This window comes from Schistocerca americana, chromosome 1 (assembly GCF_021461395.2).
Source record: "Schistocerca americana isolate TAMUIC-IGC-003095 chromosome 1, iqSchAmer2.1, whole genome shotgun sequence".
Lineage (NCBI taxonomy): Eukaryota > Metazoa > Arthropoda > Insecta > Orthoptera > Acrididae > Schistocerca > Schistocerca americana.
The window spans coordinates 86,586,415-86,611,874 of NC_060119.1; the positions used below are offsets into that span (position 1 = coordinate 86,586,415).

Consider the following 25,460-nt stretch of genomic DNA (forward strand, 5'->3'; position numbering starts at 1 on the left):
CATACATTCTTTTATTCAGCAGGAACTGAAATAGCAAATGGCAAAACATGTTTTATCGTATCTTAAAATGTTCCTTCAGAAAGGAAAATAAAAATGTTGCTATCAACAGCCACATCACTTCTAAAATATTAACATCTTCGCATTTTTGGTCCGTAATTCAAAAGCTCACAGGTAACAATAATTTCAAGTGAGGATAACATTTATGAAATAAAATTCTGGGAATGTTGTTAACCATTTAACGTCATTGCAGCTGAAAGTGCAGGGTAAACTAATGACAATTTCTGGGGTGAATGTTCACATTCACTTAATATGCATACAACCACTGAACTACTGTGCATCATGAATCACCTGACATTACCCTTTCTAAGTCAATTTTCAGCATGTTATTTCAAAAACATCAAGACATTAGCTTCAAGATGTGATAAACTGAGTGCAAAACAGGTAAGGGGAATGACATAATGTGTTCCTTGCACATGGCAACTTTGACATAAAAAATGAAATGTTTACACAGCAGTGCTCCAGTTTAAAGCTGAACAGATTTTAACGGCTAGTATTAGCTGCACATTATTAAAAACACACAATGATGCAAGAGTAGCACTTTAAGCAGGAAGTACAAAAATTTCATATTTCTCCATGTCCTTTACATAAAAATTCAGATTCTGAAAGTATAGAACAAATATTCTGGGAGGAAAGGAATTGTGAACAAGGTAAAAGAGAAAACAAGACAAGGCCACATTGAAAAAAAGCACTGTTTGGGTGAAAATTTGAAAAGATACCTGAATGAAAGATAAATGTGACGTTTCACCCAGAAATTTTCCCTTTTTATGGTAATATGTTGTATTTGTCAGTACATCTATGGCATTGAACCAGCTTGCTTCAGGAACATCTAGCAAAAATGTGTGGGGACATACTATGAGTAAATCGCCCATAGATGCCAAACTACTACTGCTCCACAGTCTTGGTGCTCTGTAACAAAGTTTAATTAAACAACATTTATATTTTAGTATGCATGCTATTAATTATACAGGATAAAACCATGCTGAACTTACCCAAATGTTTCATTTATTAGATTGCACCAAGCTTCCATTGCAATGGAGGAGGTGCACAAAACTTTATTTTCCTGTGGAACAACTTCTAAAAACAATTTGAAGGCTTTAGGCTGAATTTTGTTAATGTCACTGACTTTCAAAAAATTGGTGAGGGTTCCCATGTTTAATAAATCATTAAGTTCAATGGTTTGACCTGTAATCTGGATAAACATGACTAGTAACTTTATATGCCTGTTTAACTACTACACTTTCAAATTATTGTCACACTAGTGCACTAAAATTAACATTAATCACTAAAGCAAGTGATTGTTTAAACATTTAAATAACAAGGAATATAAGAAACAGAAAACAAATGCCTTCAAGATATTAACTTGCACAGCAGATTATATGACAAGCTCATAAAAAAAGATAGAAACATGCAAAAATTTTGATTCTACTGATATGAACCTCAATCTAGTCCATGTTATTTCTTATAAATGCTTACTACTTTGACATTAAAGTCAGTTGATATACAATGTAACTTACATGTTTCTCAACAAATAGTGCAGCATAATCTGTTGGGTTTTCATTATTCATCGACTGCAACAGCTCCATTGGAGATAGTTCACCAATGGCCTTAAGTATATGGAATCTGTCTGGTGCTTGTGAAATGATCATTGGGGAAAGACCACCCAATACAAAACCTAAAAATTTTTTTACACAGTTAATAATTTTCTTCAAGAGTCTTTACCAACATTTTATTCTAACACATACCTCCAATAGCATAGATATCTGCCCTTTCCACTTCTCCAGTAAAATCAGCAGTTGCACTATGGCCTCTAACTTTGCCTTTCATAAGAAAGTAGTCAGAGAGGACTTTGAGCCAACAATACTGTAGGTCCTTAGGATATTCCTGTTGAGAAAGCAAAAACTTTTACAGATGAGTATATATAGAAAGCAATTAGTATATGCTGCCTTGCATAAATTAAAGACTGGAAGTCTGAGTAGAGTGTCCATATCTTAGAGATGTGGGTTGAATTTACATGTGTGGAATGATATACATGTACTGAAATGTATGGATCTATGAAGATGAAATAAAAATACAGTGACATGAAATACCAGTACAGAACTTTTGGATATGCTGAACCTGCGTTGTCTATAGAGAATTTAAAATTTGCACCAGATCATGATGTAAACCTAGATTATCTGCTTATGAGCAGCCACATTAACTATTAAACTATCCGAGCAGGCCTCCAGACCAGACTCGAAGATTCATTGTTACTGATATTTACACCTATGATTTATGAAGGAAGGAATGGCAGTTTGAGCCAGCTCTTTGCATTCTATGAGGACATATGTACCTGTAGTGAGCTGTATCATCTTCAGAAGTATGAAGAAACACTGCCCACATGTGGAAGATTCTGTACCTAACACCTCCTGATAGTAGCTGTAATTCCTAGAGATCAAAGTGGTGACATCAATCACAATCTTCATTTTAGCACAACTGATTCTTTTTGAAAGACACCCCTATTCGTGTGCGATGTAGCCTCGTTGGGTGGCAATGCAGGCACTGACTCTGGCGTCCAGTCAGTCATAAAGATAGTGATTACTGTCCTGGGATACATTATGCCATACCTGCTTTACCTGTTCATGTAGTTCTAAAATAAATGTTGGATGATGAGTCGCTTCCGATCCCATTGTATCCAACATGTGCTTGACTGGGGAGAAGTCTGGAAATCATGCTGGGCAGATGCTGCACTTCTTGCAGAGCATGTTGAATTTCATGGGCAATGTGTAGGTGAGCATTATCCTGTTGCTACAACACATCACCTTCCTGCTACAAGACTGGTGAAAGAACAGATTGAACAACATTCTGCATGTATTGAATGCTAGTCCTATGATGAGTGAGAGTTGTAGCTTAATGCACCCCAGACCATAAGGCCTTGGGTCAGGCCAGTGTGTCTCACATGAATGCACAGGCTAATCAGTCTGTAGCTGTCAAGAGATATTGGTTTCTTCCCAGTCTTAAGTATGGGGATAACTACACTGTCTCACCATTGCGATGGGGAGACACCTGTGAGTCAAATGTGGTTGAAGACCCTGAGCAGATGCTGCCTCTGGGTAACATCCAAGTATTTGATCATCTAGTTGTGAATGGAATCCAGGCCCGGGGCTATGTCATATGAAGAGGAAAGAGCTTTTAAGAATTCCCATTCAGTGAGGGGTTAATTACAGGCTTCAGCTTGGTGGGGGCAAAAGCAGAGGGGAGTTTCTTCAACTCTTCGTTTCTGTCGGAGAAACATTGCAGGATGGGATTGGAAACCAATGCTGTCATGAAGTGTCGCGAGGTGTTCTGCAAGAACAATCGATCAGAATACAGAGCACATTGTAGGATAAGACCCTCGACAGTTGATTGTCACAGACAGCTCAGAAGGCTACGGAGCTTTGACCAAATCTGGGATGGAGAGACATACATCCCAAAGAGGAAAAATAGCACTGCCAGCATTTTTTTACTCTGTTTAATAAGGTAGTGAGCCTCAGCATGGAGATGCTTAAAAGTGATAAGGTCGGTCTGTGAATCGTGTTGTTTAAATCATTGCATCACCTGTCGATCCTGGACAGCAACTATTACGTCCTTGGACCACAACCATACCTGTCAACAATGAGCAGAACCTGTGGATAGTAGGATAGCAGTACCAGTGGCATGAAGAATTGTGTCAGATCTTGCATGGCTGCACAAATGCAATTCGAGAGAGGTGTCTAAGTGCATAACAGTGGCCAGAATCACCTGAAAGTCGTCACTGTCACAAAGATGATCGTGGGGTGACCAGTGAGGTGAAGCTGTAAGAGCAGGGAAGGAGATTGTGACAAATAGCAGCAAAGGTGCCAAGAGCGGCACTGATCTGACTAGGGGAACTGTCATTGAGGATACGTAAATCAAAGTCTGTAGTAAGTTGGTCAATTACAAGACCCCTACCTGTCGAAGTGCCAGAGTTGCTGTATGCAGTTAAACATAAGGAATTTGCCTACCTAAAGGGAGGTAGACATTGCACATAGTCATTGCTGGAGTCATCTGCACTGTTATCACAACTGCTTCCAGTTTGGTATGAAAGGGGATTCAGTCACTAAAGACATACAGGCGAACCGAAGTACAGACCTCCCCAGATGCTATCCTGGGGCCAGCACAGTTCCGACAGAACACCTGATAACCAAGAAATGTTGGAGAGTAGTTATGATGGAAGTGTGTTTCTTGACGAGCAAGACAGAATGCAGAATAAGAGGAAACAAGTCGTCGTGTTTGTGACAGGTGACTAATATCCATTGCAATTTCACTGGATTATAGTGTCCAGGTTAAACATATGGAAGCCTAGGGGGTGATCATGGCACTGGATCAGTGGTCATCAATTAGGATGGGGTGACATCCATAAAAACTAGGTCCAATTCGGAGTGAGGGGGAGGGAGTGAAGCTCTTGGGATGCTGGAGAAACCTTGTCCTTTGACTACTACTTCATCCTCCTCCTTGGAGGGAGGGAGGGAGGAAATTTTGTCAATAAAAGAAAAGGTGGCAGCGATGTAGAGAGAGAGTGGCTAGAGCTCTCAGTGTGTGGGTCCCTTGTCTGACCCGGTGTTGCAGTCTTCCTATCTTGAGAACGCCAGGGAGGAGTGTTCAAAGAGGGAGCCCCTTCCTAGCAGGAGCCATAGAAGAGGTTGGCTGTGTGGTTTGGGGTATAAAGGGACCAGATTACAGAGTCGTCAGTCCCTTTTTCCTCATGCAAAAACACCTCAGGGTAAAGCAATTCCCAGAAAGAGTTTGGGAAAGTAAAAGGGCATAAAAATAACACAGACCACACCGAAGAAGAAAATGAAGGAAGCAAACCAAAAGAGGAAAACATACACTAAAAGGAAAGGTAGAGGAAGGTATTAAAAAATCATAGAGCAGATGCCGTGGACTGGGCGATCACAAGAATAAAGGATGAGTCAGCCACTCTGCAACACACAAAAATCTCCAGGCTAAAAGACAAGGCTGGATAGGATCCAGCAATGCAGCATGGAGGGTGATATTGAGCCATACACTAGGCTCCCACAGTCAATACCAGACAAGGGCTTTGTACAGCTGCAGTAGTGTAGGATGATCAGCACCCCAGTTGGTGTGGCTCAGGCATTGAATAATATTAAAGATGCCACAAGCACTTGCCCTTAAGCTGAATGAAGATGGGTAAGCCAAGAAAGAGGATGTCTAAGACCAGTCACAACAAGCATTAAATCTCTGCTACATCAAGTAGTTGGTGATCAAGGTAAAGTTCTGGATGGGGTTGGATAGTACAATGACTACGGAGATGCACGACTCAAGTCTTTATGGCCGAAAACAAAGCCATGAGTGAGGGCCCAAGTCTGCACCTTCTTTAATGGCTCCCTGCAGCTGGCATTCAGCCACGCCAATAGAAGAGAAGCAAAAGGAAATATAAAAACCATCATCATATAGGAGGGGATATACTGAGGACCTTACTGTTAGCGCAAGACGACTGACGGCAATTAGAGTGGGACACTCAGGACAGAGCCCTGCAGAACCCCATTTCCTTTTATGTGGAAAGCACTGTGGAAAGCACTGATGCAAACTCTGGAAGTGTGGAGCGACAAGAAGTTCCATATAAAAATCAGGAGCAGGCCCTTGGAGACCCCACTCATGCAGAATAGTGAGGATATGGTGTTGCCAAGTGATGTAGGTGTTCATCAGGTCAAGAAAGACAGCAATAATGTGTTGTCACTGGGTAAGGCCAATCGAAAAGCAGATAAAACCATAAAACCTGGAGAAGAGGATTTATTTTCTTTCAGGGGAGCAGGAGAGGGGAATGGGATCAGCATAAGGAAAAAGTGAGAGGGAGAAGGATGTAACAGAGAGAAAAGTAGATGACACAGGGTGGAGTCTTTCATATTTTTGACAAGCCCCAGTATAAAACAGACAATTCAGGGACTTATACTTTTGGATCTTCCTTTCTTTCTTGTGCGTTGGGCAATGTAGCAAGTATGGAAAGTGGCAGTCATGACAATTTACACACGCAGAACACAGGGGCTTCCCTCATGGACTGGGAGCCCAGTGACCACACAGAGGGTCAGCCATACGGTGAGAAAGAAGCCATATGCCCAGAATGTAAGCACTGAAAACAGCTCATGGGTGACAGGATGTATGGCTTCAAATCACATTGGTAACATATACTCTTCATTTTCTCTGGGAGCTAGAATAAAAGCACCAATATTGGTGCAGTTAAGACAAGCCTTCTGCACACATCAAACACAATGAATGCTGTGTCACTCCAGATTAGCCTGGAGTTCATCAGCTTGAAGGATGAGGTCCCTATGAAAACTCACTCCCTGGACAATATTCAGAGGTTGGGAGGAGTAACAGACACCGAGGCATTGTCAAGATGATCACAAGCACGAAGAGCTGCATAGTGGGTGGCAGAAGAGGCTTTGATCAATAGGAAGCCTGACTGAATCTTACTGAGAGACTCAACATTGTCAAACTTTCTCTCAATATTTCCCACAAAAAACAAAGGCTTTGTGGCAGTGAATATGCCCCCATCCTTCCTAGTACAGAACAGGTAGCATAGAAAGTACTTCATCCCAAGACAGCAAGCCTGGTCCTCCTCCCAGAATGTGTCCAAGGATGGAAAGTCTGCAAGGTCATGCAAAGCAGCATTTAATGATCTGGTACCATTTGAAGAGACAGCCATTTGAGAACAGCCACATTTGTGCAGTTTGATACTTTTCATGCGTCAAATATCCAGCAAGATACCACCCACTTTGATCAAGGGCTCCCCGCCATGGATACCACCCAGCCATAACAAGAGCCACCTTTCACAACAGCCATTGCCAGGAGTTCTGATGCTCCGTGATAAGAAACTACTCCTTGGCATACATGGGGAAGCAACAGTTCAGGTAACAGTAGCGTGATCCCTGTGTTGGCAGGTGGCTCAGCCATATGGGTACATAACAGTCCCACCACACGGACTGGCTACACATTCTGCTGACAATAGGTAGAGGGGGGGCTACAGCTGGGATGGAAGAGGGAAAGGTGGGGGTGGGGAGGAAGCCACACTAGATGCTAGGGAGGAAGTTCTTCCCCTAATGGCTCACACTAAAGCCAGAAAATTTAGAAGTGGATATCAGACCCAAGGGGGGACCAGAAACGCCAAAAAGGATGAAAGAATAGACAAGAGGAACAAAGCTGTAAGGAATATAAGAACCCAGGAGGATAGCCAGTTTGATATAAATAAGAAAACAGAGAGAGGGGAAGGAGGGGGCAGCAGGGAAGAATGACGATAAGGAGGGGTATTGTAAAGGAAATGCAGCATGGGAAGAGAGAATGGGCAGCAATAGCTCTGGGCCCAGCATGCACCAAGCGTGAACTCGTGAAAGAACTATGAGCCCCCTGGTGGTGCGGCAGCATTGGTGGTGGTACTAACAATGACTTCACTCATGAATGACTGATCATTGCCCTTGAAATGACTAACACTGTTACACAACACAGATGTGCTGACAGTTTGCTTGACATTGTGCTCACTCCGACCCACTGATGTCTTCATCAATTGAAATTAGTGTAGCTACTGCCAATCCCTTCAGAAGACTTCATTCTGAAATTATCCAGGTTTATTGGCACCAAACTTTGCCATTCATTTCCCTAGTATGTGCTAAACTTCTTTGTATGAAACAATGCTGTTCATGCAACATTGTGGCGTCTTCTGTCATCATCCAGCGCCGTGACATGCTCAGCAGTTTGAAAGTACAGTGCTGCGAAACTTTCCCACAGAACACGTGTGACTTTACCGTCACGGACCTCGCTGAACCAATCATCGGAGCCAACTTCCTCACCCTCTACAACCTGCTGCCTGACATAAGAAACTCTCGCCTGGTTGACACCACCACTGGCCTAACAACTTCTGTATTCCATAGAGATGCCGCTGTCCATACTGCCACGGTAATTCAGGTAGTGGATGGCGAGTACACAGAGCTGCTGCGAGCATTTCCAGCCCTGATGCGACCACCCGGAGCACCTAAGGAGGTAAGACATGATACCATCCATTATATTGAGACTACTGATGGACCCCCTACCTCTTTTTTTTTTTTTTGGGGGGGTTGGGTTTAAGGGCGCTCAACAGCTGAGGTCATTAGCGCCCAGTCACTGTTGTTAGAGCACGTGGAATCTGGTAAAACTCAAGGGGATGGGGGGGGGGGGGGCGGGGACACCAGAAGGACCTGACAAAGATGCAGATAAAATAAGTAAAAAGGTTAAATGTCTTTGGACAAGCCAGTTAAAGTTATAAAACGCAGAATACGAGCAACTGCTCGAGCGTCATCAGCTAAAACATCCGGTAAAGTAGATGGCAGGGACAGGACAACACGAAATTGACTAAAATGGGGACACGACAATAAAACATGGCGCACTGTTAATGCCTGACCACAAGGGCACTGCGGGGCTGGGTCACCGGACAGCAGGTAGCGGTGGCTAAACCGGCAATGCCCAATCCGCAACCTGGTCAGAAGGACCTCCTCGTGCCGAGATGGTCGGGAGGATGTTGTCCAAGCAGTTGGGAGCAGTTTTACTGCCCGGAGCTTGTTTCCTTGGAGGGATGACCAAGCATCCCATCACGACGACACAAGCCTCTTACAAACAACCCCACGAACGTCAGATGACGGGACACAATGGGAGGCTGGCTGAGACAGGAGGACTGCAGCCTTGGCTGCAGCATCCGCAGCCTCATTCCCACGCACTCCTACATGTCCGGGAACCCACAGAAAGCTGACAGAACCACCATTATCAGCGAAAGAATGGAGGGACTACTATATCCGTTGAATCAAGGGATGGACCGGATAGGGAGCTCCAAGGCTCTGAAGAGCACTGAATGAGTCAGAGCAGAGCACATACGATGAATGGTGGTGGTGGCGGGCATACTGAACGGCCTGATGGAGAGCAAAACGCTCGGCTGTAAAGCTGGAACATTGGTCAAGGAGCCGGTACTTAAAGGTGGCGGCCCCGACGACAAAGGCACAGCCGACACCATCGTCAGTTTTGGAGCCATTGGTGTAAATAAAGGTGTGACCGGCAAGTCGAGCACGAAGTTCGACAAACCGTGAGCAATACACTGCAGCCGGAGTACCCTCCTTCGGGAGTGAGCTGAGGTCGAGATAAATATGAACCGGAGCCTGGAGCCAAGGTGGTGTCGGGCTCTCACCCTCTCTGAAGGTGGTAGGGAGGGCAAAATCCAATTGTCCAAGCAGGCGACGCAAGCGGACTCCAGGGGGCAGCAGGGCAGACACATACAACCCATACTGACGGTCGAGAGAATCGGCGAAGGAGGACTTGTAAGAGGGGTGGTCGGGCATAGACAACAGCCGGCAGGCATACCGACACAGCAGTACGTCGCGCCGGTAGGTCAATGGTAACTCGGCAGCTTCAGCATAAAGACTCGACAGGACTAGTGTAGAAGGCTCCAGTTGCAAGACGTATCCCCCGATGGTGGATGGAGTTGAGCCGGCGTAAGAGGGATGGCCGAGCGGACGAGTAGACGAAGCTCCCATAATCCAGCTTCGATCGGACTATGGACCGATACAAGCGAAGCAGGACAGTGCGATCCGCTCCCCAAGATGAACCACTAAGAACTCGGAGGACATTAAGGGAAGGTGTACAACGGGCCGCCAAATAAGAGACATGTGGAGACCAACACAGTTTCCTGTCCAACGTGAGCCCTAAAAACTTAGTTGTGTCCACGAATGGGAGAACAACGGGACCGAGATGTAAGGATGGCGGAAGGAACGCTTTATATCGCCAAAAGTTGATACAAACCGTCTTCTCTTCAGAGAACCGGAAGCTATTTGCCACGCTCCACGAGTATAGGCTGTCTAGACAACGCTGAAGGCAGCGCTCCAGGAGGCATGTTCTCTGGGCACTGCAGTAGATCGCGAAGTCATCGACAAAAAGAGAGCCTGAGACATTAGGTGGAATGCAATCCATAATTGGATTGATCGCGATGGCAAAAAGGGCTACGCTCAAGACGGAACCCTGAGGCACTCCGTTCTCCTGGAGGAAGACGTCGGACAATACGGAACCCACACGTACCCTAAACTTTCGATCCGTTAAAAAGGAATCAATAAAAAGGGGCAGGCGACCGCGTAGGCCCCACCTGTGCATAGTGCGGAGGATACCTCCTCTCCAACAGGTATCATAAGCCTTCTCCAAGTCGAAGAACACGGCTACCGTTTGGCGCCTTCGCAAAAAGTTGTTCATGATGAATGTCGACAAGGTCACAAGGTGGTCAACAGCGGAGCGGCGGCATTGGACATTAGTGAGTAGCCGTCGAGATTCAAGAATCCAGACTAACCGAGCATTAACCATGCGCTCCATCACCTTACAGACACATCTTGTAAGAGAAATGGGGCGGTAACCAGAAGGAAGGTGTCTATCCTTCCCGGGTTTGGGTATAGGAACAACAACGGCGTCACGCCAACGCATGGGGACTTGACCTTCGGTCCAGACGCAATTGTAGGTACGAAGAAGGAAGCTTTAGCCCGCCGGAGAAAGGTGTGCCAGCATCTGAACGTGAATGGCATCTGGCCCCAGAGCAGAGGACCGGGACAGTGCAAGCGCACATTCGAGTTCCCGCATAGTAAAGGGGGCATTATAAGTTTCCAGATTCAGCGAGTGGAAGGAAGGTTGCCGAGCCGAGCCTCTTCTGCCTATTTCCTGGGAAGGAAGGCAGGATGGTAATGGGCGGAGCTTGAAACCTCCGCAAAAAAGCGGCCAAAGGCGTTGGAGACAGCCACAGGATCAACAAGGACCTCATTACCTGAGGTCAGGCCAGGTACCGAGGAGTGGGCCTGAATGCCCGATAGCCGGCACAGGCTACCCCAAACGATGGAAGAGGGAGTAAAACTGTTAAAGGAGCTGGTGAAAGAGGCGCAACAAGCTTTTTTGCTGTCTTTGATGACTCTACGGCATTGCGCTCGGAGTCGTTTGTATTCAATACAATTCGCCAACGTAGGATGGCGGCGAAAGGTGCGTAAAGCACGTCGTCGAGCACGGATAGCGTCCCTACAAGCCTCATTCCACCAGGGGACGGAAACGCGACGTGAAGAAGAAGTAGTAGTACGAGGAATGGAACGTTCGGCAGCATTGATGATAACAGCCGTGAGGTATTCGACCTGACTGTCACAACTGGGAAATTCGTGGTCCGGAAAGATCGCCAGGGAGGAGTAAAGTCCCCAGTCAGCTTTCAGTATGTTCCAGCTCGAAGGACGTGGGGATGGGGTGTGGTGCAGGAGACGAACGACACAGGGGAAGTGGTCGCTCGAATAGGTGCCAGAAAGGACATACCACTCGAACCGACGGGCAAGAGTGGTAGAACAGATCGAGAGGTCCAAGTGGGAGTAGGTATGAGTAGAGTCCGAGAGGAAAGTCGGGGCGCCGGTATTGAGGCAGACAAGATTGAGATGATTGAAGACATCCGCCAAGAGTGAGCCTCTTTGACAGGATGCAGGAGCGCCCCAAAGGGGATGATGGGCATTGAAGTCGCCAAACAATAAAAACGGTTGGGGAAGCTGAACGATCAGGTGCATCATGTCAGCCCGACTAACAGCAGATGACGGTGGAGTGTAGATGGTACAAACTGAAAAAGTAAAAGCAGAAAGAGTAATGCGGACAGCTATTGCTTGGAGTGGGGTGGTCAATGGGATGGGATGGTAATAGACATCGTCCCGAACGAGCAACATGACCCTGACCATGAGCTGGGATACCGTCCACAGGGGTGAGGTCATACCGCTCCGAGGTATAGTGGGTAAAGGCAATACGGTCAGTCGGGCGCAACTTGGTTTCCTGGAGACCAAGGACGAGCGGACAGTGCAGGCGGAGGAGCAGTTGTAATTCCTCCCGATTAGATGGAATACCTCTTATGTTCCAATGAAACAACGCCATCGCTAGTCAAAAAGTTGGGGGAACGAGACGGGGGAAGAGCTGGTCACCTCGACGGCCGTGGAGGGCCAGGTTGCGAGGGAACAACGCTACAACCGACGGGAGGCGGATCCGGTTCCATAGACTCGTCGCCAGCTGCGGCCACTGTCCCTGGTTGTGTAGGAGGGGCAGCATCATTTGCCGACGATAGGCCAGCTGAGCACCTAGCAGCAGAGCGTCCCGGCGAAACTGAGGACGGCCGGGAGCAGCGACTCACGGATGGAGCGTCAGACGAAACGCGCCGGGGGGGGGGGGGGGGGGGGGGGGGAGAGGGGGATAGAGACTTCTTCTTGGAGGCCGCCTTGGAAGGCCGAGGAGGCACAGGGATGGTGGGCTGGACCCGAAGAAGGTCCTCACGCGCGGGGTTCGTTTTGGAACGCCGGACCTCGGAAGCTGGGGTCCGGAACATTTCCCTGATGGACGCCTGAGAAGAGGATCGCTTCTCAGGTGGCGTGGGGGGAGGAGGAGGAGGAAGGGTAGCCCCTGGGGCAGAGGGGGTGGGGGCCACGGAGGAGGAGAATTTGGAAGGGAGGGATTTGGGAGGCGGAGGCAGAGCCCCCTGATGGGCAGAGGAGGCAGAGGGAGGACAGGATAGGGGTGAGGATACCGCGGAAGGAGTGGACACAACTGAGGCAAACGAAGTGGTCAATGACACGGGATGGAGGCGGTCATACTTCTTCCTGGCCTCAGAATAAGAGAGCTGATCCTAAGTTTTGATTTCTTGTATCTTCTTCTCCTTCTGATATGCGGGGCAGTCTGAGGATCTAGGCGAGTGGATGCCAGGACAATTAATGCACCGAGGTGGTGAGGTGCATGTATGTTCCTCACGAAGAGGACGTCCACAATCGCCACAAAGGGGCTCAGCCTCACACCGTGACGATATGTGCCCAAAGCGCAATCACCTAAAACAGCGCATAGGAGGTGGGACGTAAGGTCGCACGTCACAACGGTAGCACATCACCTTTACCTTCTCTGGGAGAACGTCCCCCTCGAAGGCGAGGATAAAGGCCCCGGTGTTGATGCGACGGTCTTTGGGGCCGCACTGGACTCGCCGGATGAAATGCACGCCTCGGCGCTCCAGGTTGGCCCTGAGCTCCTCATCAGATTGTAGCAGGAGGTCACGATGAAAAATAACCCCCTGCGTCCTATTTAGTGCCAGATGTGGGACAACGGATACTGGGATGTCCCCTAGGCGGTCGCACGCCTGGAGCGCCGCCGACTGTGGCGGAGGTGGTCTTGATAAGAACGGACCCTGAACGCATCTTGCTGAGAGCCTCGATTTCCCCGAAGATGTCCTCAATGTGCTGAACAAAGAACATGGGCTTGGAGGTGGCGAATGTCCCCCCATCAGTTCGAGAACAGACCAAATAGCGGGGGAAGTACTTCGCCCCAAGCCGGTGGGCCTGTCCCTCCTCCCATGGAGTGGCCAAGGGGGAAAGGGCAGGAGGACCAGAACTAGAAACGGTACCTTTTCTAGTGAAAGACTCGGCCGCAGAGCAACCTGATATGTGTTGATGTTTCATCTGCGAAACGTCCGCCCCGATACCACCCACTCCGACCGGGGGCTCTCCCCACGGGCGCCACCCAGCCGCAGCAAGGGCCACCTGGCAGGATGACCATTGCCGGGAGTCCTGATGCCCCAAGGAGACGGGCATCTACTCCTTGGCCGACGTGGGGAGGGTGCAGCTCAGGTATCGGCAGTACGATCCCTGTGTTGTCAGGGGGCTACAACCTAGAGGGTACATGACGACCCCATCACAACGGGCTGGCTACCGTGCTGGATTTCTGGTGCCATGGAAAGTCCATCATGATCACTGGTGCAGATGGAAATGCACTATGGGCGTAACTTTGACAACCCATCAGGCGTTTAGGCCCAATTTGAGGAATAGTGGGTATGGTTACAACGCCGGTGCAATGCTGAGTGCCAAGGTCTTAGTGCACTTAGGACCAGTGGTACACCACGTAAGGTGTCCTTCCCCAAAAGGCTCGTACTTCCGTAGAATTTTGAAAAATGGAGCTCAAATCCCAAGGGGGACCATCACATGGAAGGCCGAAACGGTTGAAACTTCTTTTAGCCGCCTCGTACGACAGGCAGGAATACCTCGGGCCTAGTGTTACCCCGGACCCGCAGGGGGGCCCCCCTACCTCTTGTAGGCTGTGACGTTTAGCCCCAGATCAGCTCAAAATAGCAAAGGCAGAATTTGACTATGTTGCACGAAGGTGTAATCCGGCCTTTCAACAGCCCTTGGTCCGCAGCATTACATCTAGTGCCAAAGAAGGAGGGTGCATAGAGGCCGTGCGGCAATTATAGAGCCCTGAACACCCAGAGAATACCCGATCGTTATCCTGTACCTTTGTTGCGTGTTGAGTGGTTCAGTAGTGTTCACTGTGTTAGACTGTGCAAAGGCCTACACACAGATACCTGTAGCCAAACGTGACATTCCAAAGACGGCCATCATCACTCCTTTAGTTTATTCAAGAGCATGTTTGTGACATTTGGACTGAGGAATTCTGCACAGACATGGCAGCGCTTCGTAGATTCAGTGCTACAGGGTTTGCCTTTTGCGTTTGTATACCTGGACGACATTTTGGTTTTTTATCGTCACCTGAGGAACGTCGCCACCATCTAACCGAAGTATTCAAGCGATTGGAACAATACAGAATCGTGCTCAGTACCTCAAAATGTGTCTTTGGTCAACCTGAAGTAGACTTTCTCGGACATAGAAATTCTGCAGCAGGATGGCTACCACTAAATGAGAAGGTGAAAGCCATTTTGGGCATTCCTAGGCCCGCTACAGCCAAGTACGGCGTTTTTACCGCCACCATTTACCACACTCTGCTGAGCTACAGGAACCTTTAGTCGCAGCACTAACTGGTCCGAAAGCCAAGCGTAATGCGCCCATAACTTGGACTCACGAAATGACTGTCGCATTTGAAGTGGCCAAGAAAAGCATCACCAATGCAGCCCTGCTGGCACATCCAGATCCTACAGCCACATTAGCACTGGTGGTCGACACTAGCCAGACCGCAGTCAGCACTGTGTTGCAACAACAATGTAGTGACATGTGGCAGCCACTCATTTTTTTCACGCAAGTTGACAACCTCGTAAAGACTTTGGAGCACATACGACAGAACTTCTGGCCATTTATGAATCTGTCAAGTACTTCAGACTGCAACTAGAAGCACGTGACTTATCTTAATGGATCACAAGCCACTAACATAAGCATTCCGTCAGAACAACATGAACTGTTCCCCCAGACAACACAACCAGCCCATGTTTATTTCTCAGCTTACCACTGATATACGTCATGTGTCTGGGATCGACAGTGTAGTGGCTGACTGTTTGTCCAGAGTCAGCAGCATTGCCAATACATTCTATTACGCCAACCTTGCTGCAGCACAGCAAGCTGATGCGGAATTACAAGCGATTCTGTCAAATGGTGAATCAGCGCAGGACCTGCAGCTGGTATAAATTCCTGGAAGCGATGTAAAGCTATATTGTGACATGTCCACATCGAAGCTGAGACCTTTCCTACCTCTGGAATTTCGGAAGGGTACTTTAGATTCCCTGCACGACTTACGTCCGTTGTTGCATGTGCGGTCCCCCTCCATACTGTTACCTCCCTCCTGCGTTTTCGCGTTCTGCGTCAGTGGGAAGAGGAGTGGCTGGCAGTCGGTGAAAATAAGCTGCGTCTGGTCAAGGCCACCATGCGGCCATGGCGTACGTTCTACCAGTCATGCAGGCGGGATGAGGTTCTCCTCACTCGCCTCCGCATCGGCCACAGTCCCTTCACACATGGTTTTTTACTCCGGCGGGAAGATCCCCCAATCTGCAGTGCTTGTGGCGTCCAGATTACTGTCCGCCACATTTTACTTGACTGTCTTATTCTCTGACCAGAGGGCGGTGGTTTCTTTGCCACCGGATTTGCCCTCTATTTTGCAAGACGACGCAACGTCTGTGGTTAAGGTTTTACGGTTTTGTGTCCTGTCCAATTTGTTGCCTCGGATTTTATGGAGAGAATTTTAATGTGCTGCTGGATGACTGGCTCACCCAGATTTTAGGTAAGAGGTCCGCCAGTCACGAATACCTCCTTGTTTCCCTTCGGTTTCTGTCCTCCTTCCTTGTGTTTCCTTTTCTTTTTTAGTGCATTCCTTCTCCTGTTGTTTTGCCTCTGTATGTGAGGATTTGGAACTGCGTCAGGTCTGTGTCTTTTAGCCGTTCTCCTTGTTCGCTGTTCGCCTTAGTCCATTCACTGCATGTGTTCCTGTTTTTATGCATTTGGGCGCTGATGACCCCGCTGTTTAGCGCCCGTAAACCACAAACCCACCCACCACCCCACGACTTAAGTCACCCCAGCATACAAGCTACGACACGCTTAGTAACAACACTTTACGTGTGGCCTAGAATGCAAATGGACTGCCGTGAATGGGCGAGATGCTGCTTGAAATGCCAGCATAGCAAGATAAATTGCCACATCCACTCACAGGTAGGAAGCTTTCCAATCATGGCAACATGATTCACACATGTCCGCCTTGCTATTGTTGGCCCACTGTCATCATCCAATGGTCACCGTTACGTACTTACGATGATTGATTGGTACACTCAATGGCCAGAAGCTGCACCAGTGGACAATGTTACAGCAGAACCTATCGCATCCGCCTTAATCACACACTAGGTATCCCATTTTGGTTGCCCGCTGCACATTACAACGGACGGGGATGTCAATTTGAGTCCGATTTGTTTCGACAGTTGACAAAATTCTGTGGCACACTTCACCACCAGACGACGAGCTATCACCCTGCCAGCAATGGTTTAATAGAGCGATGGAACCATACGCTAAAAGCTGCCCTAATGTGTCATGACACCAGATGGACGCCAGAGACACTATACACAAGCAACATTTGTTCTATGTTTTATTCTTTGATTGTTGATTTCTCTTCCATGTTCTACTCCGTGGCAAAAGCGTGAATCCAAGTGTGTTAGATACGGAGTAATTTACCGTACTGAACTTTTCTCACGCCTTCACACGAGTTATCGGTTTCAGTCCATTATTGTCCGTTCCAACTGCAGGGTTTCATTAATAAATTATTCCATCAAGCTTAGACAAGCCTACTTCTCTTATTCAGCCTACAAGCACATACACATGTTAAACCGTCAATTGCAGTAACTCAAACTGGTACCGACAAACATGTCATTTCTTGACAGAGGTTTTATTAAGAGTAAGGCTTGATGTGGAACATCGACATGCAACGCAACCCTTACTGGCTTTCCTGTACATGCTCTGTCATGTGAAATAACATGCTTGTACACAGATAGTTGGCACCAACTTAGCAATAGGTGTGCCTAGTGACACAAACATTTGCAACTGTTGCACACATCAAAAACGAATCCCCATTCAGTTAAACTGTTTGTTGCCAAAGGTTCAGCATGATGCCTGACTATTAAGTCTAATCAGAGTATTGCAGAAAATCCTTGCTCCACAAATGGCAACACTTCCAATTGCTCCTGAAACCATGTGTTTCCTATTCTAAACTGGAGCTGTGTTTTTTTGTTTTGGTTTTAGGGCGCAAAACTGCTATGGTCATTAGCGCCCGGTCCGTGACTTAGGAAACAGTAAAAAACCGAAAATGGAAACCAGCAGCAATGGGAACGAAAGTCATAAAATTGGAGAAACTAAAAGCAGAAGGAAGGCTTAAAAATCCACTACAGAAAGGGGTTGGTTGTCCCCAAAAAAAAGCTTCGAATGACTGACGTCATTTCACTGGCACTAATAAATTCGAGAACGCGATCGGCTGAGCGCATGTCGTGTGCTAAAATCGACGATATATCAGGCGATAGCTGTAGACGGGAGCGTAACGGATTAAAATAGGGGCACTCAAAAGGTGTCTTACCATCCACAGCTGAGAGCAGTGGGGACAGAGTGGGGGAGGATCGCCGCTTAAAAGATGTCGATGGCTAAAAAGACAGTGCCCTATCCAGAGTCTAGTTAAAATTACCTCCTGCCGACGACGCGTTCGGGAGGAAGAGGTCCAAGCACAAGGGAGAGATTTCACGTCCCGCAATTTATTATGGGGAAGTGTCGACCAATGTGCGTGCCATAAATGAACAACACGACGACATAAAACGCTCCGTAGATTGGCGAAGGGAATCGATTGAATAGCTGGCCGAAGAAGAGAGACTGCAGCCTTGGCTGCAATATCGGCCGCCTCATTTCCACAGATACCAACGTGTCCTGGGAGCCAGAGGAACGCCACCGAGACGCCCCCCAGGTGGAGCAAGCGCAGACAGTCCTGAATCCGGTGGACCACAGGGTGCACAGGATAAAGAGCTTGGAGACTGAGGAGAGAGCTGAGAGAATCTGAGCAGATAACGTACTGTATCCGCTGATGGCGGCGGATGTAGTGGACAGCCTGGAGAACAGCGTAAAGCTCTGCAGTATAAACCAAACAACCGTCGGGAAGCCGAAAGTGATTTGGGGTGTCGCCAACAATATAGGCACTCCCTACACCTAACGATGTTCTCGAGCCGTCGGTGTAAATAAATGTGGCGTCCGTCATTTGTGCACAGAGCAGCAAATGCCCGACGATAAACAAGTGAAGGGGGTACCATCCTTGGGAAATCGACAAAGGTCACGGAGCAGGCAGATCTGGGGACGGAGCCAAGGTGGTGCTGTACCCCAAGTTGTCAAGAAGGTTTTAGGAAAGCGGACGGAAAGAGAATGGAGCAGTTGACGGAAGCGGACTCCCAGTGGTAGTAGGGAGAAGGGGGCGGCCTGCATACCCTACATCAAAGGAGGCATCGAAAAAAATGTCATGGGCTGGGTTAGCAGGCATGGAAGACAGATGGCTAGCATAACGACTCAGAAGGACTGCTCGCCGATTGGACAGCGGAGGTTCAGCAGACTCAGCATAAAGGCTTTCCACAGGGCTGGTGTAAAAAGCTCCAGACACTAAACGTAATCCACGGTGGTGGATAGAGTCGAGACACTGAAGAATAGACGGCCGAGCAGAGGAGTAGACTATGCTTCCATAGTCCAATTTCGAGCGCACTAAGGCGCGATAGAGGCGGAGAAGGACCACTCGGTCCGCTCCCCAGGAGGTACCATTCAGGACACAGAGGGTGTTGAGGGATCGCAGACAGCGAGCCGAAAGATAGCAAACGTGGGAGGACCAGCACAGTTTTCTGTCAAACATAAGACCCAAGAATTTAGCGACGTTTGAAAACGGAAGGTTGACAGGTCCTAGATGTAAGGAGGGTGGAAGAAACTTCTTACGTCGCCAAAAATTAACACAAACGGTCTTACTGGGAGAAAAACGGAAGCCGGTTTCGATGCTCCAAGAGTGGAAGACGTCGTTCAAGAAGGCTGGTCCGTTGAGAGCTGTAGTAGATCGCAAAATCGTCCACAAAGAGGGAGCCCGAGACATCAGGAAGGAGACAATCCATAATTGGATTTATGCCAATGGCAAACAGTACAACACTCAGCACAGAGCCCTTGGGTACCCCATTTTCTTGGGAGAAAGTACAGGAGAGAGTAGTGTTCACCCGCACCCTAAATGTGCGCTCTGCCATAAATTCGTGAAGAAAAAGGGGCAGCCGACCTCGAAAGCCCCAAGAGAACAGTGTGCAGAGGATGCCTGTCCTCCAACAGGTATCGTATGCTCTCTCCAGATAAAAAAATATTGCTACTGTTTGGCGTTTCCGGAGAAAATTGTTCATGATATAAGTGGAGAGAGCAACAAGATGGTCAACTGCAGAACGATGCTTACGGAATCCGCATTGGGCAGGTGTTAAAAGACTGCGGGATTCCAGCCACCAAGCTAAACAGTAATTCACCATACGCTCCAAAACCTTACAGACACTACTCGTGAGAGAAATGGGGCGATAGCTAGAGAGGAGATGTTTGTCCTTTCCAGGTTTCGGAACAGGAACGACGATAGCTTCCCGCCATCGTCTGGGAAAAGTACTGTCGGTCCAAATTCGATTATAAAGGCGAAGGAGGTAACGCAGACTATGGGTTGATAAATGCAGCAACATTTGGACGTGGATACCATCTGGCCCTGGGGCGGAGGAGCGAGAAGAAGAGAGTGCATGTTGGACTTCCCGCATGGAGAAAACCGTATTGTAGCTTTCGTGATTTTGAGAGGAGAAAGCAAGAGGTCGCACTTCCGCTGCATGTATCTTCGGTAGAAACGCTGGCGGGTAATTTGAAGAGCTCGAAATCTCAGCAAAGTGCTGACCCAATGAGTTAGAAATTGCGACGGGGTCCACTAATGTATCATGCGCGACAGTGAGCGCAGAGACCGGGGAGAAACTAGGCGCGCCTGAGAACCATCGAAGCCGACTCCAAACTTCCGAGGAGGGAGTGAAGGTGTTAAATGAGCTAATAAAGAATTTCCAGCTTGCCTTCTTGCTATCGCGGATGACACGACGGCATCGCGCACGGAACTGCTTATAGCGGATACAGTTGGCCAAAGTAGGATGGTGGCGGAAAACGTGGAGAGCACGTCGCCGCTCACGTATTGCGTCACGCCATGCCTCGTTCCACCAGGGAACTGGCGGGGCGCCGGACCAATTCGGAGGTGCATGGTATTGAACGTTCCGCAGCTGTAAGAGTAACGTCGGTAATATGTGTGACCTCATCGTCGACGCTGGGAAAGTGACGGTCATCGAATGTCGCTAGAGACGAAAAAAGTGTCCAATCGGCTTGGGCAAACTTCCAGCGTCGCGGGCGCATGTATGGCAGTTGAGGCTGCAGTCGAAGGACACATGGAAAGTGGTCACTCGAGTGTGTATCGTCAAGGGCGAACCATTCGAAGCGCCGAGCTAGCGGAACAGTACCGACCACAAGGTCCAAATAAGAGAAATTTGTCGTGGAGGCAGACAATAATGTAGGGAACCCCGTATTGAGGCAAACTAGATCCGCTTAGTGCAAGACGTCTAGCAATAGTGAGCCACGTGGACAAGGATGTGGAGATCCCCAAAGCGGGTGGTGGGCATTTAAGTCCCCAACCAGCAAATAGGGGGGTGGAAGCTGACCAAGAAGATGAAGGAGATCAGCTCGTGCCATTGGTGTGGACAATGGAATGTATACAGTACAAAGAGAGAACGTGTATCCAGAAAGGGAAAGACGAACGGCGACAGCTTGGAAGGAAGTGTTTAAGTGGATTGGGTGATAATGGAGAGTATCATGGAGAAGAATCACGAGTCCTCCATGGGCTGGAGTGCCTTCGACAGAGGGGAGATCATATCGAATGGACTGAAAATGAGGGAGAACAAAGCGGTCATGGGGTCGCAGCTTTGTTTCCTGAAGAAAGATGATGACCGGCGAGTAGGATCGTAAGAGGATCGACAATTCATCCCGATTGGCTCGAATGCCGCAGATATTCCAGTGGATAATGGACATAGGGTGAACAGAAAATGGAGGAATGTGACCAAAGTTGCTGTCAACTCAATGACTGCTCAGAGCTTGAGACTGACAGCATGGAATGGCATTCAGCCGAAGGCAGAAGATCCTGCTCCATAGGTTGTTCAGGAGCAGCTCCTGCCACCAGCGATCGGCCGGTTGATCGGCCACCAGCAGTGCGCCTCGGCAACACAGAAGACGGCCGAGGGAGATTTCCGCCAGGTGGTGCTGTAGATGGGACACGCCTTGGCAGAAAAGGAGATGAACTGGGTTTCTTTGTAGCCTTCTTGGAAGTATGATGTTTAGATGAAGGAGGAACAGATGGTTGTGAAGTTGGGGTACGTAAAAAATCTTCACGAGTATGATCTTTTTTCGAAGTCTTGGTGGCTGACTTTTGGGCTCGAGATTTAGCAGAACCCAACGAAGGGTGAGCCAGAGAGTGGGCAGGCGAAAGTGGTGAGGTTGAACGGGCGATCTTTGCGCTGGCCGATCTGACGACCGTGGCACTAAAGGTGAGGTTGCAAGTCTGCGTGGCTGCCTCCTTTGTTGACCGAGGAGAAGCAAGGACAGTGCTGTATTTTCCTGTCTGAGGCACAGTGGGCTGTCGACTGGCGAATAATTTTCGAGCAGCAAAGGTCGACACCTTTTCCTTCACTCTGATTTCCTGGGTCAGCAGCGAGGAAGCAGCGTGGTGACCCATACAGTTGATGGAGGTGGACAAGCACCCTCATGGGCATCCTTGCCACACGTAACACATTTAGCCAGATTGGAACAGGACTGGCTGGTGTGATTGAACCGCTGACACCAATAGCAACGCGTAGGATTTGGGACGTAAGGGCGAATGGAAATTATCTCATAGCCTGCTTTGATTTTCGATGGGAGCTGAACTTTGTCAAATGTCAAGAAGACAGTGCGGGTTGGAATGATGTTCGTATCAACCCTTTTCATAACTCTATGAACAGCCGTTACGCCCTGGTCAGACAGGTAATGTTGAATTTCTTCGTCAGACAATCCATCGAAGGAGCGTGTATAAACGACTCCATGCGACGAGTTTAAAGTGCGGTGCGCTTCAACCCGGACAGGGAAGGTGTGGAGCAGTGAAGTACGCAGCAATTTTTGTGCCTGGAGGGCACTGACTGTTTCTAACAACAAGGTGCCATTCCGTAATCTGGAACAAGACTTTACAGGACCTGCAATTGTGTCGACATCTTTCTGAATAATGAAAGGGTTGACCGTGGAGAAGTCTTGACCTTCGTCTGACCGAGAAACAAGGAATTGTGGCAACGATGGAAGAACTGTCTGTGGCTGAGACTCTGTGAACTTACGCTTTTGAGCAGACATAGTGGAAGGTGAGGAAACCATTGCAGAAGAATCCCCCACGATTACCGGCGTCTCCGATGGCGCGCTCCTCCCTTGTGGGGGCCCTCTCTGAGGGCACTCCCGCCTTAGGTGATTGTTCACACCTCAGGTCACACCTCCCAACAAACGGACGGAGGGACCAATCGGCACTTTTGGAAGGTATCAGCATGGGTAATCACCCATCCCTGGGCCTGGCCGTTACCAGGGGGTACGTACGTGTCCTACCTGTCTACCCGGGGCGGGGAATTACGCGTTACCCCATCACTGGCTACGCACAAAAATGCATGGTTCGGCCTTCAGACATGCACAGGGAGGAAGAAAGAGAAAGGGGAAAAACAAAGAAAGGGAAAGGAAAGAGGAGAGGTCTCAAACGCCACAGCGGAGAAAAGGGTAAAGAGAAGAGGTAAGGAAAAGAGAAGGACAAAGGAAGGATGAAGATATACAAGCAGAGAAGGCTAAGAATGAGGTACATTTACGAGCATCCGTCTCCGGACGTAGGCACAAACCATACTCCCAGAGGGGGAGAAAGGGAAGGAAAGAGCCAGAGGTGAGGGGAGGTGGGGCGAAGATGGGGGAGAGGGAAGGATGTGGAAAAGGAAGGTATACAGCCCGGAAAGGAAGGAGGGCCACATTAGCTCGGGATCCCGTGCTCGCTATGCACGTATCCACAAAAGAGTTGTGGACCCCCTGGGGGGTTGAGCTGTGTTGTCCCACTGAATCTACTTTGTTATTTCCTATTGCATGCAGTCTGTACCTCCTTGTTTTCAATCTCTTCTTGTCCATGAAGTCCAGCCACTCAAAGAATATGTGTGGCTGAGTTTCTATAAAATTTATCCAAGCTATCGAGCAACAATCTATGCGTCTACATGTTTACAGAGCTGATAGTTATTGGAAACACTTCCAGTTGGAATGAACATTTCCACTGGTGTTTAACTGCTGCTTTTTTTAATTGTGCTCATCATGTTTCCTGGATTCAGTCTTGAGCCTTATGCCCTGTTGTTGGCAATTATATCATCATAATTGGTGTCTGGGCACCTTCAAATGCCCCTGCTGACCACAACAGTAACATTCTTTACCAGATCTGAGTATTTAGTATTTTCTGTTCAGTGATTGTCCTAGTTGTGTTTTCTGCTTCATTTAAATGTGTAGCAACATGAAACGCTGTGGCTAAATCCTCAAGGTTTCCCATTCATACCTATCATGAAAAAATGTGGGTGGGGTCCCTCTGAGAAACAGATCCAACAGTCTATACTCTGCTTCTTTGAGGAACCCTATCTGCATCTGGTTTGTGCATCAGCTCATAGATTTGTACAGTAATTTTGTGTATTCTGTAGGAAAATGACTCCACCATTTCATTTGTCTTGTGTTAAACTACCGAGATTCTCCCTAAAAAATTATTTACTGTTTTGTTTTTTATACTCCCAATGCAAACACACTGCTAACATACTGTGTGTGGATACTTTGTTGAAGTACTTCTTGATATGAGATATAGGTTTTCTCCTCACTTGCAATATGTAACTTTCCCATCTGCAATCACATTTCATCTGACCAGCTACTTTACACAGCTGTAGCTAATACATACTCTATAAACACAACATCATCCTCTGTTTGCCTGGAGAAAAAAACTTATCAGATTTATGGCTAGAGGATCAGGGTGTGACAAAGGAGCACTTATTACTGTTTTAGTTTCTCACAAACCTCACGGAGGCAGCTGTTCTGCCAATAATGAATGCACTTTGCGAGTTAGCAATTCATTTAGTATTTTTTGCTGTTCATTCTCATTCAGTAATTTAGAAACACACACTGTAAGATCATCCATTATCTTAGCAGTGATACTGCCCCTGTTTGTGCAATATGTGCTGTATGAATCAAACTACTTTTACTTACAAGAATAACTCAATACCCACAGTTGCAAAAATAAAACAATTAACCACTGTCCCACTGAACAATCATCTGTTGTGTGATGGTATTTTCTATGAGTAGTAGATGTTGCTGGGACAGATCTATCACACTGACCACTATGTTCCACTAAGTTTCAAACATCTGAACAAGATACTATTGATGATGAACTGTGTTAAATCCTCTGTCTGTCTATACAAGGTCACTTCAAAGTGCAAGTCCTAATCTGGACATAGGAAACAATACAATTTTTCCTCTGAGAATTTATATTAAAGGCTTCTCTGACTACTCTGTGTGACTGCTGCTGATACTGGTGTGCCAAATTATTGGAAGCCATCCAACTCTTACTGATACTGGGCTGGAGCACTTCTGTACACCAATTTGTAGGGGTCACCCTTTGTTAGGCTAGGAAACTATTAATTCGTCATGATGCAGACCGAGGAACCATGTGACATCATTAGACAATAAAGCCATATTACTAAGAATACAAGTCTCCTCCTCCTCCTCCTCCTCCTCCTCCTCCTCCTCCTCCTGTGCTGAATGGCAGCTACATAATCCAGAGAAGAGGCTGCATAAACCAACAGCAGACTCATGGTTGCAGAAAGCACGATGCAGTGGTTTTGCCTCCCACTGGCTAGAGAGGCATGGAGGGGACAGAGGGACATGCTCTAAAACATAGATAGCAGTATAAAACCTACTCTCATGGATGAAACATAAAACTAGAGCTTCTGTGGAGGCGCTGTTGCCAACACCAAAGGCAGGGTGCTG

General features: G+C 47.9%; 2 protein-coding genes across 2 annotated transcripts in view; one reads left to right on the forward strand and one right to left on the reverse strand.

Annotated features, from left to right (window-relative positions):
- LOC124598048 overlaps positions 1-1,735 on the reverse strand; it is a 30,380-nt gene extending 28,645 nt beyond the window's left edge. Inside the window, exons 1-3 of the mRNA XM_047135979.1 lie at positions 1,575-1,735; positions 1,050-1,249; positions 777-966 (exon numbers count right to left, since the gene is read on the reverse strand). Coding sequence (XP_046991935.1) covers positions 777-966; positions 1,050-1,249; positions 1,575-1,706 — 522 coding nt within the window. The 5' untranslated portion in view covers positions 1,707-1,735. The remainder of the gene's footprint in view (positions 1-776; positions 967-1,049; positions 1,250-1,574) is intronic.
- Positions 1,736-2,437: 702 nt separating this feature from the next.
- LOC124598208 (hyphally regulated cell wall protein 1-like) overlaps positions 2,438-25,460 on the forward strand; it is an 81,143-nt gene continuing 58,120 nt past the window's right edge. The window contains exon 1 of the mRNA XM_047135988.1: positions 2,438-2,477. Coding sequence (XP_046991944.1) covers positions 2,438-2,477 — 40 coding nt within the window. The remainder of the gene's footprint in view (positions 2,478-25,460) is intronic.